This window comes from Strix aluco, chromosome 17 (genome assembly GCF_031877795.1).
Source record: "Strix aluco isolate bStrAlu1 chromosome 17, bStrAlu1.hap1, whole genome shotgun sequence".
Classification (NCBI taxonomy): Eukaryota; Metazoa; Chordata; class Aves; order Strigiformes; family Strigidae; genus Strix; species Strix aluco.
Genome location: NC_133947.1, coordinates 13,032,060 through 13,045,796, shown reverse-complemented (window position 1 = coordinate 13,045,796; position 13,737 = coordinate 13,032,060). Strand labels below are relative to the sequence as shown.

At 38.2% G+C, this 13,737-nt stretch overlaps 1 protein-coding gene across 2 annotated transcripts in view; it reads left to right on the top strand.

Moving 5' to 3' along the window:
• Positions 1-13,036, top strand: part of DHX35 (DEAH-box helicase 35) — a 32,529-nt gene extending 19,493 nt beyond the window's left edge. The window contains exons 15-22 of one of the 2 annotated variants that reach the window (XM_074842914.1): positions 2,225-2,320; positions 2,670-2,764; positions 3,360-3,437; positions 4,595-4,724; positions 5,445-5,526; positions 6,085-6,156; positions 8,551-8,662; positions 11,283-13,036. In XM_074842914.1, the coding sequence (XP_074699015.1) occupies positions 2,225-2,320; positions 2,670-2,764; positions 3,360-3,437; positions 4,595-4,724; positions 5,445-5,526; positions 6,085-6,156; positions 8,551-8,662; positions 11,283-11,327 (710 nt within the window). In that variant the 3' untranslated portion in view covers positions 11,328-13,036. Of the gene's footprint in view, positions 1-2,224; positions 2,321-2,669; positions 2,765-3,359; positions 3,438-4,594; positions 4,725-5,444; positions 5,527-6,084; positions 6,157-8,550; positions 8,690-11,282 lie in introns of both variants that reach the window. The other variant, XM_074842913.1, reaches the window with a different exon arrangement.
• Positions 13,037-13,737: the final 701 nt, after the last annotated feature.

Below are 13,737 nucleotides of genomic sequence, written 5' to 3'. Positions count from 1 at the left end.
TCTCAGCCTTCTCTTTCAATGCCCCTTTGGAAGTCTGAGTTGTCAGTTCGAGTTTATTGTTCTTAAGCATAATTTAGGAGGTAAATAAGCAGGTAAAAAGTGGCTTTATTTTTAGCTTTATTTCAGATCCAGATTTTGTTGAAGATTTGTTAGTTGTCACCTATCAGAAACCACTGCTCTACCTAAGTTTGAAATAGTCTTTTAATCCCTCAGCCCATCACATGCAAGTGGTTGTTACTTGAAACTTTTTAGTGCCAACAGTACTTGAATAAACTCTCCTGAGCATGTTCAATAAAAATCTTTGTAATATCTTTTTCTTAAGATTTCCAACTTCCTATAAGTATATATAGATACAGTGATTGCTTCCAAGATTATTTCAAGGAAATTTTTACCTATTCCAAATTAGTATCCGTTGCAGGCCTTTTGGGTGTATTCAGGCTTACTGCTACAAAGACATCTGTGCACAAGCTGTGTGTGTATATATATATATATGCATGCAAAATTGCATTAAGATTTCTAGGATTCAGCAGAAGCCAAAGGATTTTTGGCTTGATGCACCTGTAGAAAGTTAAAAAGGTGGTAATTTCCCCTTTTTCCTACTTAGGAATGCAGTTATCTTTCTAGAGATGAAAGTATATTCTAAGCTATTAATTTGGTGGCACTTAAACTTTTCAAATTGCACTGGTCAAATGAAAGCTATCATACCTTAATTTTGCAGTTTCTGTGACTTTATGTTTAAATATATTCTTTCATTTTTTCACATAAGCTGCCTTTTTTACCCATTTCTGAGGAAAATATTGTGACATTCCGTGAAATGCCTGTTAAGTTTTGTTGAACAGTGTAGGGGTGTGGTGAGTATTCACTCACCATTGTCGTAGTAAGTGAGATCATAACAAATCATAAAGGAAAGTAAACACTTGATAGAGGTATCTGTGGTTTTAGATATGCTGACATGAGTTATAGGAGATCTCATTCCTTGCCTTGATTTGTGGTTTTGCTTTTCTCTGTGAAATATGGATGAAATACAACTGTGGTTTTTGGCCACCACGCAGTTTGACAAATAATATGTTTATATAATGCGTGGGCTGCAGTTGTATTTCCTCAGTCCACTCTGCTGTGGTTATTCATGCAATCTACAGCTCCCCAAAGTCCTATTATTGGGCTCTTGTTAGTCCCTTGTTGTGTAGCTTTTCTCTTGTGCTCTGCCTCCTTGTAGTACCTTATACAACTTGGCTCACTTGCAGTTTTCTCTTTCAATTCTCACTCTTGGCTGCTTTTCTTAGCAAGCTCTTTTCTTCTTATTGTTTCCTGTGTCTGTATTCTTTTTTTATTATTATACTTCCTATGTCCTCTTGCAAAGGAAATGCTTTTCCATTTAAATCGTTCCCTGAAATTTCCGCGTAGTGCTCTGGATTAGAATATGGCCTGGTGGTTTGCATGGGTAAACCTTACTGCAGGTGTTTGACTGTAGGCAGCCATACAACTAAACTGGTAAATGTGCAGGGTTGCTCAGTGATAACTGGGAATTGAAAAGCAAGCTGTCGTGCCTACCTCCTGTATAATCTCCAGTAAAAACGTTACCGCTGGAACGTGGCTGACAGTTTACTTATTGATGCATGAGGCAGACTAAACCGTAAAGAATCATCAGCTGTACATCTCTAGTTTAGATTATATTAAAGTTAAATTATTTTTCTCTGTGACCTAAGGAGATGTGACTCAGAATAATTACACCCTACCCCACCCCACCCAGCAGTGCTTCCTGTTTCTACAGTTATGCCTGTTCCATAATTATGCCCTTTTTAATTCTCATCGGGACTCCTTCTGCTTCCGGCCCCCATGAACAAAGATGTTGCTAAATATTTAAAAAGGAGATTCATAAGTCTAACAGCTAATAGACACTCTGGCCATTGCATTGACACTGACTGCAGGTTTTCTAAATCGTTGGCACTAGCAATGAAACTTGGTCAAAATGAAGAAACTTGTGTGTTCAAGTATGTTTGGGGGAAAAAAAACCCAACAAACCGGTGACTGGTGGGAGAGTAAATGGATATTAAGGAGTGCCTTTAAGCTTAGTTTCATATACATTCAGCAACTCTCTTTAGCAGCTATAGCATTTGCTATATTTTAGCTCATAATCCTGCTCTTTAGTACACATTAAATTCTTAATGAAGACTTGCTGTGCTATTTTTCCTGTATCACAGCTACATTTATTAATATGCTGCAGGTTTGGATATGCACTGCCGTTTAACAGAGCCTCTTGGAATGAGAATAGCAGAGTTTCCTTTGAATCCTATGTTTGCAAAGATGCTTCTGGAATCAGGTAGGAGAAAAAAAAAAATCAGATTTTCTGTATAGTCTTGTGATGAGGACACTGCCTCTTGTAGTGTAGTATAAAATATTTGCTAAACTTGAAACCAATTGTATGCTTCATCTTGGTATGGTGTTTAGTGAAAAGAATTGGTTAAACTCATGGACCTCTCTAAGTCTAATGCATTTGTCTTAAGTTTTCTAGTAAAAACATTTACTGTCACACTAAAAAAATTCAGGAGTTTCAGTATTTTGGTTTTATATACTATAAAAATATATTCTGCTTCTTTCCCTTTTTATTCTATATGGTGATAAGTTGAATGGAAGATTTCCTTTACTGAATTTCTCTATTTACTCCTCAGGAAATTTTGGCTGCTCCCAGGAGATTTTGACAATTGCTGCCATGATGCAGATTCAAAACATTTTTGTGATCCCTCCAAATCAAAAAGCTCAGGCTGTAAGTTCAATCGTGTCTCATTTTCTTTTTGTTAGTTCCACATTTCTGGATTTCTGCCAACTCTTTTAGAGATACCCACTACAGACTGCAAGTTTGTATGAAAATGGAGCAAGGTATTGAACTGTACTTATTGGTTATAGGTAAAAGAAGAAACAGTAACGGTGGGAATCTTAGAGTCCTTTACTAGTGGTAAAAGTCTCCTTCTGAGGACCAGAAACATGGAAGGTTATAAACCAAGAGTAAGAGTTTGCCAGATAAACCAAACCTCCCCGAACACCACTTCCTTTCAAGAGGAACAAAAAAGAAAGTATTGGGATGTAGCAAATTCTTAATAGGTAGCAGGAGCCTAATTTTAATACATCCCATTCTTGGATTTGGGGGGTTCATTTTAAGTTCATTTTTCTGATTTCAGTTTTAGAAGTGGTCCTGAATATAGTTGGGCTAGTAAAATATTGCTGTTGCCTAGAGGAACTACCCTGTATGGTAAGAACTTTGATAGTCACCAGGAAATATGGAGATGATGGGAACAGAGTGTATTGGACATGATTTTTGCAAAAATCAGTCTGCCTATAAAAATATATTTCTTCTTCTCCAGGCCAGGCAACACAGAAAGTTTGCTGTGGAAGAAGGTGATCATCTTACTATGCTTAATGTTTATGAAGCCTTTGTCAAAGTAAGTCAGTTCAAGTGTATGTGGATTTGCAGGAATGGGAAACACTGAGGTCCTCAGTTCTGACTTTGGAAGTTCTGGATGTAGCATCCTCAAAGCTGAGGACTTACCAAGTCTATTAAGTGATAGATCTGCTTTAAAATATTTTCTGGTCATATTTTGCCACAGACCTTCTGTAGTTTTTCTGAACAGGGAATAGAAAGAATTTGGTTTGGGCACAGCATGGAAGTCTTACGGGTGGACAGCTGTATTTTCAAGGAGACTGGGATTTTTGAAAGGGCCTAGGAAAAATAGGAATCTGAAATTAATATTCTCTCATCTTTTCTATAGATGTATCAGTTTCACTGTTTATAAACTGCATCTAAATCTAGCAGTCTTTTTTAAAAATTGCCTCATTGATCGTCATATCCTCTTTTTCAGTGACCTTACATATTTACCCTAAGGTTTATCACTGATCTTAATACTCTGTAAGCTGAGGTTTTACTTAATTGTTTTGAAGTGCTGTACCTATTTGGGAGAAGTATATTTTGCTGGTGTAAAGCACTTCTGTAATAATATATTTGCAGCAGTGTTGAGTTGAAGCAGTATAACCACTCCAGTGTTTAAAAGACGACTTCCCTCTCCCCAACCCCAAAGCAATCAGTCAGGCACCAACTGAAATTTTGCTGTTTGAATTTTATATCCACCTAATTCTTATAGAAAGAGCCAAATGCAGAGGCTCTTGGAGTAAGTGCTGGCTTCTGGTGGAATAGTTCTTTGCATGGAGAAGACGAGTGAAAACAGTGTACAGAAAAAGTTGTTTACATTTTGAGATTGAAAACAGACTAGTTTATGATATGGTGCTCTTGTGTGTGAAAATGGAACGACTGATGCTATTCTCTTTCACCACATATGAAGAAATGAAGCACATATCTATGAAAATATCCCATGGCATTTGTTCTACTGCTATTTAAATGTTGTTTGAAACATGTCTTGTAGTTGCTGGTGTTACATACCCTTGTTAGTTGCTATGTAAATAGGTAATTTTCAGGGAAAACCACAATAAATATGTTGTAGGAGACAGAAGAAAAACAGAACAAGGCTATGTGATCCAAGAGACTGGGTTTTGTTTTGCTGATGGTATTTCATTGTAATTTTTTTCTATTCTTCTCACTGTACAGCACAGCAAGAGCTCTCAGTGGTGTCAGGAACACTTTCTGAACTACAAAGGGCTTGTCAGAGCTTCTGTTGTAAGAGAGCAGCTGAAAAAGCTTCTCGTCCGCTTTAAAGTGCCAAAGAAGTCCAGTGAAGGTGAAATTATATTTTTTTTTAATGTGTTTTCCAATACATATTAAAGGTAGTCTCCAAATTGTCAGTCTGCTTCCTGCATTTCTTGAAGCCTTTGAAGTATTTTCTCCCTGGCCTAAAAATAATGTTAATTAAAACCATTTTTTTCTTTTTCCTAAAAATGACTGTGGAAGAGCATTTTAGCCCGTTTTTGAAATTAACATTTAGTCCAGTCTTCATTAGTTAAGTTTTCTAGTAAGAGATTATCACCACTGATTTTATATATTTAATGGACAGACTTACAAAGAAAGTCATAAATAGGTCACCTTGTTCTTCTTTTGATTCTTCAAAAAGCTGTTTTTCTAGTATGTTCAAAATGATGTACAGTCATTGGGATCTGATTTCCAGCTGTGCTGTGTGTGCATGGATGCCATGACTGCTTCTCAGCACTTGTCTCTAACTGCTCTGAAAAATCAGACTTCCGTGCTTAGCTGTCACACAAGGTTGCTTTAAGGACTGTGAAACTATCTTCATGGAGACACCAGTGGCAACAGTAGTTTCTTACATGGTAATTTTGATTTGCTGTGAAATTGAAGTCAAAATAGATTGCAGGGTTTGTCTGCCTTCAAGCCTTTGCTATCAAAGCCTGATGCAGTGTGAAAAGTTGTCTGAAATGATTAAGTGGTATTTTAGGGATTTTTACCATTTCGTTGACTCATTTTACATAAAAATTATTTTCTTCAGGTGATCCAGATCCCGTTTTGAGATGCATAGTTTCTGGATTCTTTGCTAATGCAGCTAAATTCCACTCTACTGGAGCTTACAGGTAAATGTATATAGCTTCATTACAACCCTTGCTTAGTTTAAAAGCTCCTTTGACTGAATACATCTATCTAAGTATAATCAACAAACAGATGCTTCTCTAGACACCTGCAATAAGAAACACATAATGTTTGATTTACTAAATATTTGAATTTTTGTATCTTCAGACTGCATCAATGTTCATCTCTTCTCTTTGGCAAATATAAATAATCAGAGTTATTGATAGTAGGAAGCTGTTACTAATAGCAATTACCTTGTGTTAATAGAAATAAGTACAGAGTCTGTGTTGTAGCACTCCCAGTGCGCTGAATAAAAGCCTGAAACACTACTTTTTCATTTAATGTAGATAGAACTCATTTAGGACATTAAATTATCATTTCTTCCTTTGGCCAAGATTTAAGTCTGGTTTCATCTGAAAGCCTGTTCATTAAATGCAAATTTTTTTAATTTGCTCCAGCTCTTTCATTGTTGCCTTTTATTAAATGTTCTTACTGGGGATGGAAAGATCCAAATGTTAAGCAATAAATAGACGCATGGTCTGAAATAGTATCTTGCTTTCAAGGACTATCCGTGATGACCATGAACTTCATATCCACCCCACTTCAGTGTTGTATGCAGAGAAACCTCCACGCTGGTAAGTTAAAGCTGCTTTCACTTGCTTTGTGATTTTACAAGACATCCTCAGTATCCAGACATTTTCATGAATGATTTTCCTCCATCCGTGGAGGAATAGATGTAAAAGGTCATGGTTCCCTCAGAATTCAATTGGCATTTCCTTTGCATCTCTTTGTAGGCAGTATCCAAATACATCAAGGAAATAGAGTGATGTTTAACTGTCAAAAATCCTGCAGAAGTTAGAAAGCAGAGTCAGGTGATCCTTTTTTAATAGGCACCATATTTTGCACTTCAAATTGCTCTTTGAGTGGTCTCTGTACCTAGATAGAACTAGGATTAATTTAATTTTATTACACCTATTAAATAAATGTCCTGTCAAATAGGTGCTGCAGTAATTGCAAATGGTTTGCTAGGAGAGGGCATACATGTCAAATCCATGATGCAGAAAGTTTGAGAGAAATTATGCCTGTCTAGCAGATAGAGGAAAGAAGTTGTTGTACTTTGGAATTAGCTGGGATATTACAATTCCCTTTGTGTGTCAAAGATGCTCAGATAACAATTAGAAATGTGTTTCTAATTACCAGGTCAGCATGATCAACCTGAAGTATTTGGACTCTTGTCCTTCTTTGCCTGTTGCTGCTGACACTTCAAAGGATAAAGTTGACTGGTGTCATCTGTTATATTCGAATTTGGGCTCCTACCCTGTTGTGTAGGGTCTGCAGGAGTGTAACTGATTGGAACTTGGCCATCAATTACATTGGCTCACAAAATAAAAATGAGTGCAGCATGCTTGCTCTAAACTGTACCAGTTCTTCAGGGCTGAGTTGAGCAGAGTGTAGCTAAAGTAATTTTAGCCACTGAAACAAGTCTGATTTGCTGCTGTTTTGCCAGGTTTTTTAACCTTCTGTCACTGCTATTAAAAATAAAACACATTTTTTTTGAAATGGTAAAGGAATACTTTGCAGATATATTTCTGAAATTTTCTAGCTTACAGTAGGTAACATCCTGAAGGAGGTTGGGTTATGGGAGAGTGACAGACAGTAAGAAGAATAAATTGAGAAGAAATTAATCCAGAAAGAAAGTCTAGTGCTTGGAGAGTACTGGAAGAATTCTTTACTCCAGGACTCACCTCCTCCAGGGCTCAACTTTTAGATGACGAGTCCTCAGCGTGGAACTTCCATCCCAGGCTTGGGCACTTCCAGACATACAGAAAAGCAGACCTGTAGAGGCTAGCTGGAAGTCTTAACTGGCAAAGCCTTAAGACTGTGCCTTGCTTCAACAGCCTGTTTTGCTGTTGGTGGCAGCATTATTGCTCGAGTTTTTAGGAGTACTGATTCTGGGCTTAAATCTCTTTTTGGACCCCTGTGTGGCAGAACAGGCACAGAGCTGTCTTCCAAGGCCACGTGGTATTGTCACCACCAGCCTAAAGATGCTGCTGACTCATGGCATCCTGTAAGACAGGCGTTAAGAACTTACTCAGCAACCCTAGTTTCAGTGCTACTGCTGCATGGGCACCCATCCTATATTGTGAGCTTCAATTCTCTGTTACAGGTGTATATAAAATGTGTTCTCATTCTTTGTTTTCCTCAGATTTCTCTTTAGGGGTATTAGTTGATATGTCTCGGGCTGCATCTGGCAGAGGAGAGAATTTTGGACTCTTTCCTCTTTAATTGGTATTTTGCTCTCAAAAGCAATGAGAGACCACAAACCTTGTGGGTTTGCAACTCTACTGTGTATAGAAGGCAGATAATGACTTATGGTTTTGGTGACTAACCCTTCAGCGCGTGGGTTTGCGCTGCTTTGGTAAAAATTACTTTCCATACTGAAGGGTGACTTCAGAAATAGGTTACCCATGCTGGCAACCTGTTCATGCTGGCAGCAGGGATTGAGTCCACATGGCCGGCTGTTTCTAAAGCTCTTAGCAGGAGATGTTCTGGCAGTAGTTAGAGCTGATTTCTTCCTCTAATCTTTACCTTGCTTGTCTGCAGACAGGCACCAGGGATAGTCATGCTGTGATTTGTGCCCTACTTGTTATGGGTCCGGGGTTTTGGTGCTTTTGACATGCTTCCCCATGATACCACGGAGTAACTAATATTCTGTCTTCCAAAGCATCTGTTATGAGTCCCCCTTGGCCCTATTATAAGAAATATTCTTTCTTTTATACCTTGCATCCATATGTCCTGGTAGTATGTGAAGGTGTTTTTAATGGCAGTCTAAAGGCTGTCTTAATGCAGCGTGCTCTGAACAACCATCAGGAAAGAGGTAAGAGACTATTGTAACTTAAAGACTCTCTTGTCACTCAGTAAATACTACCTCTGGCAGCATGTATGGGAAACTGTCTAAATGTGCTGTTAATCATCTCTCTCCCTGATTGCTTGATAGCAAACACTTTTATTTTTTTTCCTTCTCCTAGGGTAGTCTACAATGAAGTCATACAGACCACTAAATACTACATGAGAGATGTGACTGCTGTTGAATCTGCATGGCTCTTGGAACTGGCACCTCATTTTTACCAGCAAGGAACGGTACGGAATCGGCATAAAGCCCAAACGGTACCATTGCTGTATTAGCAGCTCTTGTATCTGAACTGTTTAAGTGTTTATGTTTTGGTGTTGTTTACTTAATGGTACAAAAATGAATTTGGTTTTGTTAATTCTCTGCCTTTTTTTCTAACGCATTTGGCAAAGGCAGTAACGACCCCTGCAGAGTAGACCCCTGAGTCTTTAGTGGTTTTAATATAAAGAAAGAGGATAATAAATTGATGCATGAAAGCTTTTTCCCTGTTATCCAGCCAACAGACATGATCTCAAAGTTACTAAATAGTGTATCACTCTGGTAAATGAAGCCTTCAACCATTTTACACTTGAATATAGGCACTTGGTAGCACTTTTCTGAGCAACAGTATGGCTAGGCAGTGGTCATACTTTGCACAATAATTTTAGAGGAGTCTTTGCATGCTTTGCAAATGCTTGTGCAAGTCCTGAGCCTTTTTTAGAGCATTAATTATGTTTACTGAAAAAAAATCAGCTCTGATCTGTTCAAACTTGAAATGGCAAAGAACAGCTGCTATTTGTGCAAACCTTTATTGCAAATGCTGTTGTGTGTGATACACACACCTTTTCTTTACAAGTGTCTTTTAATAGTTGTCACAATCCTTTATCAACCATGTCCCATGTGAATCTGTCAATCTAGACCTATTCACTGGTCATTCTGAGAACTGGATTGGTATTAAATATTATCTAAATGTTAGTTATGCTGGAGCTGTTGATACCACATTGCATGTAAATACTGTACAGGCAAGATTGCCAAATTGATCTTGCATGTGAATTTCCCATGGGAGGTTAATAACTACTGAGCTTTATATTCTAAATTTGTGAAGTATTTCCAAAATACTGAGTGAAAAAATGCACTTGCATATCAGACCTATGCAAAACAGGAGATATGTTCACGTGTATGAGCAGCCGTGTTGCAAAAATGGCTGTTTCCAATTCACGCATCTGTTATGTTATTTGACTTTTCTGAAAATCTGATGTTTGTTTTCTTTCACTTCCTGGGGCTTTTGGAAAAAAGAAAAACACTGAGGTGCATGGAGCACCTTAGAACATACCTCTGTGGTTACAGTGTACAGCAGCATTGGCATCTGTCCATGTCATTGATTTGAAAGGGTTGGGTTTTTTAATGTTGAGCTTGGATAATTCATCTCAGTTATCCAGACACTTACCATCTATAAATGCACTTACTAAGTAACTGAATATTTTCTGCCTTTTTGTCTATAACACATTTGACAAAGGCAGTAATGACCCCTGCAGGGTAGACCCCTGAGTCTTTAGCTGCTGTTAGACATTCTGCAGGTATGATGTAAAAAGGAGATGAGCCAATCTTCCAGTTGTATCAAAGCTGCTCCTGGAATAATTTGCCCTTGTGACTCACATATGTACATGCTGTAACATCCCATACACAACACAACATCCCATTAGGATATGACCTCTCCATGGTCTTAGTTTTGGGGCGAGGTAGGTGGTGTTGGGGAATGTGACTCAATGATTTGTTCAGGCAAAACTTGAGTTGCTTTTTGTAAGTGAAGAAGGCTTGTCTTGAATACTACCACCTACCTGACTGAGCTAACTTGTTTTTCAAGGTGGTACTACTACTGTTGTAGATATTCTATGAAATTACATCAGAACCTAATTTTTACCATTGCCATCCTTTTAATTTTATAGAGATGAACTCATTTTGTGGCATGACCTAAGCATTGCTTTCATCCTAAAATAAATGGAAGCTCTGGAGGATAGTGCTGGTTTTGAGGAAAATTATCTTTTCCAGCTTGGTCAGTTATCCTTATCAGCCAGAAGGCTTGGGTGTCTTTATAAAATGTTTAAAAATTAGAAATATTCCTGTTGTTTAAAGCTTTGAATTATACATGCAAATTTTGAATAAGCAAGTCATTGCAAGACACACAAATTTATGCTAATTTGTAGACATTCAGACCCTTTTTCTACTGAAGGATACATCTTTGTGCTAATAAGAGATTCCTGAAATATGAGAATTTTTATTCCTGTATCAAGTTAAAAACGAATTTCAACTGAATAGGATTCTGTATGAAAATATTTTCTTCCACAGCTTGATCATGGTCTCGGTCAGTTATGTCTCATTCCAAATTTTGCAGGACTTCCTTCATGTTTTCATTCCACATTTTTGTAGGCCTTTTTCTTTAAGAGCATAGAGGTTCAAAGGTCCAGTGCAACTAGTGCTGCTGTGTTAATACATTAGTTAAAATCTTGTCCTTCATGTACTTACTCCTAGCATTTATGCATATGTTGTTGGGAACACATGTCATTTTGGGTGCATTTTTACAAGCTGGCAGCTTGCTTCCAGGGGGAAATTGTTCCTATGCTTGCAGTTAGGACAGAAGTACTAGAAGATGGCATTTTGCACCAAGTCAGCATATCGCTTTGGGATGCATGTGGTTTTTTGATTTCATAGATTTATTTTAGCTATATCAGTAACAAGCAGTGCTTCGGAAGGGTGGTCTTTGATATCTGTCTAAGAATTTAATTAATTTGGAATTAAAGACTGAAAGCATTCTAGTTGAACATTTTTCTAATTGTGTATATGCTAAGCAATTTTTGTTTTCTTTTCTTGCAGCATCTTTCCTTGAAAGCAAAAAGGGTTAAAGTAGATGACCACTGATTTGACATGACTTAAGTCTTGTGACATCAGACGCAGAACCTACCAGTGATTTCAAGCTGGCTACAGTCCATTCAGCAGTCAGTTCATTAGCAATTTGATCTTACATCAACTTAAATGTTTAAATGCCTGCCAGGATCTGTAGGGGTTTATGCATGACCAGCACATTGTAAACCTATGTAGAGCTTGCATTGTGGACATTTTATTCTTTGCCTACTTGACCACTGTTGTTAATCTGGGCATGTTGCTCCTTTTAAATAGGTAGAAAAACAATTTAAAAAGTAAGAGGACATACAGGACCACAAAAAACTGAAACCTTCAAGAAGAAAACTGATTTCCTGGAGTGGTACGGCTGCCTTATGAGAGTGGGGAATAGGGTACCCTGCCTCCTATTACCTAGAGCACTGTGACTACTACCGGCCAAACTGAGACTGACTCCTGACAGTGGGAGCTCAGGGCAATCAACTAGCCCTTGAAATGCAAGGGGCTGCCATGGAAACATTGATTTCATGTTGGACCATCCCAGACTGGTGCAGCTTGTGCTCCCAAGCAGTAAAAGTCTCCTGCCTGAGGCCGAGCTGCCCTGGCTCCCTGTGCTGTACCAGTCCTTCTGTAGGCAGCATTGTGTTCAAATGTCTTGTTTCCGTACATAGGAGTTGCTGTTTGGGGAGGGGGAGGAAGAGTAGCTCAGTATTTTTAAGAAGGATTAATTTTTTGCTCAATCAGGGGACTATACACACATGTTCATAAACAATCAAATTCACAGATGGGACTTTTTTTTTTCCTAACGACAGAAAAGATGTTAGCCTCTCACTGCTTGGAAATACCAGAAAATTTCAGCAGGGGTATATCATGGAACACCGTTTTTTAGCCTCTGTCATTCAGCAAAGATGAAAATGCTCTATACTTTCCTGTAAGGAACACAGTCCCATATATTTCTTCTATTAAGAATCTGAAGATGCTTAGGACGCGTCTTCATGTGTTACTGTAAGAGAAGTGCTTTGATCGGGACTCCATGGCTACTTTTCAGTAAGGAACTGTACCTTTTTGTGTTTTAACAAGATAGCTTGGATACATGTATTTATTTTTTCCAACCCTATTGGTATTTATTTTAGAAATACATTGTTTGAAAATTTTATTTTTGTAAGGTAACTGATTTGATGAATAAGTTTTTGGCATGTTAACTATGATTTTATTTTCTTTTTTAAAAAAAAAAAAGAAAGTATGTAAATAGGCAAAAATTTCTATATAGAACAAATGCCTTCCTTGTCACAGGACTGCCTTGAAAACTTTCTTGAGAGCTTCTTCTTTACCTTCTCCCTTCCAAACACCTGCAGAGAGAACATGTTGTGTCATGTGCAATGTGTGGTCTATTCAGCGTCTACGTACTGACTGCCAGCACAAAAGGATGTACCAGACTCCATGTATGGCACCAGCAGCATGACAAACTGTCACCTTCCTTGTTGTTTTCCCTGTTAACTCACCTTTGTATTACTCCCTCCCTTAGTGTGGAAGCTCTTTGGGGCAGGGACTGTCTCCTACCCAGACCCGAGAGCAGTGTTGGCACTTACTAAAAAGATTCAACGTGCAGGTTGGTTTTTTTTCTCTTAAAGGATCGGAGAAAGAACTGAATATGAAGACTTGTAAAATGTCTGTGTCTCTCTGTCCTCTGGAAGTATTCTTAAGAAAAATAAAACCATTGAATCAAGGAAGCTTGCGAATGCGTCCCTTCAACCTGAGTAGCAGGTGATTTCCCAGCGTGCTGGGCAGTCGTACTGTGCTGGTCTGAGTTGTGGTGGGCTGTCAGTGGATGGCCACTTCATTTGCCAGTTCTGAGAATTTCGGATGGTTTTGGAGAACTCTCTTCTCCAGATGTTCTTTTACCTGGCAAAATTTTCACTTGGAATGATTGTGACTCCTGCTGAGTTCAGAACCCAGGGATGTACAAGCTTTTTAACATGATGCAAGCAACTGTGCTTTTGTACAAATGAGTGCAATAGGTCTTTGTAAACAAAAACAGAAATTGAGGCTTGTCTTTTTAGCAGTTTTACAAACTGTTGAGGTATTGCTGGAGGTGCAGAGGAACAGGCAGACTTTATACTAGAGATGCTGGCTAAGAATAAGTGGTTTTGGTATCCAGATTGAGGTTACCTTTAGCAAAAAAGCACTGCTTGCATCAGAAATGTGGACCCTTTGAAGATGTTTGAAGACAGAGACCCAAAACTTAAAACACCTGAAAATCTCTTTACTTTGTAAAATTTTGGCCTACAGCTCTGTGCTAGATTTGTACATAACATTATGCTTTAAATAACTTTGATTATGGAGATGGGTAACAGTGCCTTGTTGTTGGCTGTTTGCTGCATAAACAATCTCAGTGCTGTTGTGGGGGAGGTTGGAGTCATTTGAAGATGGT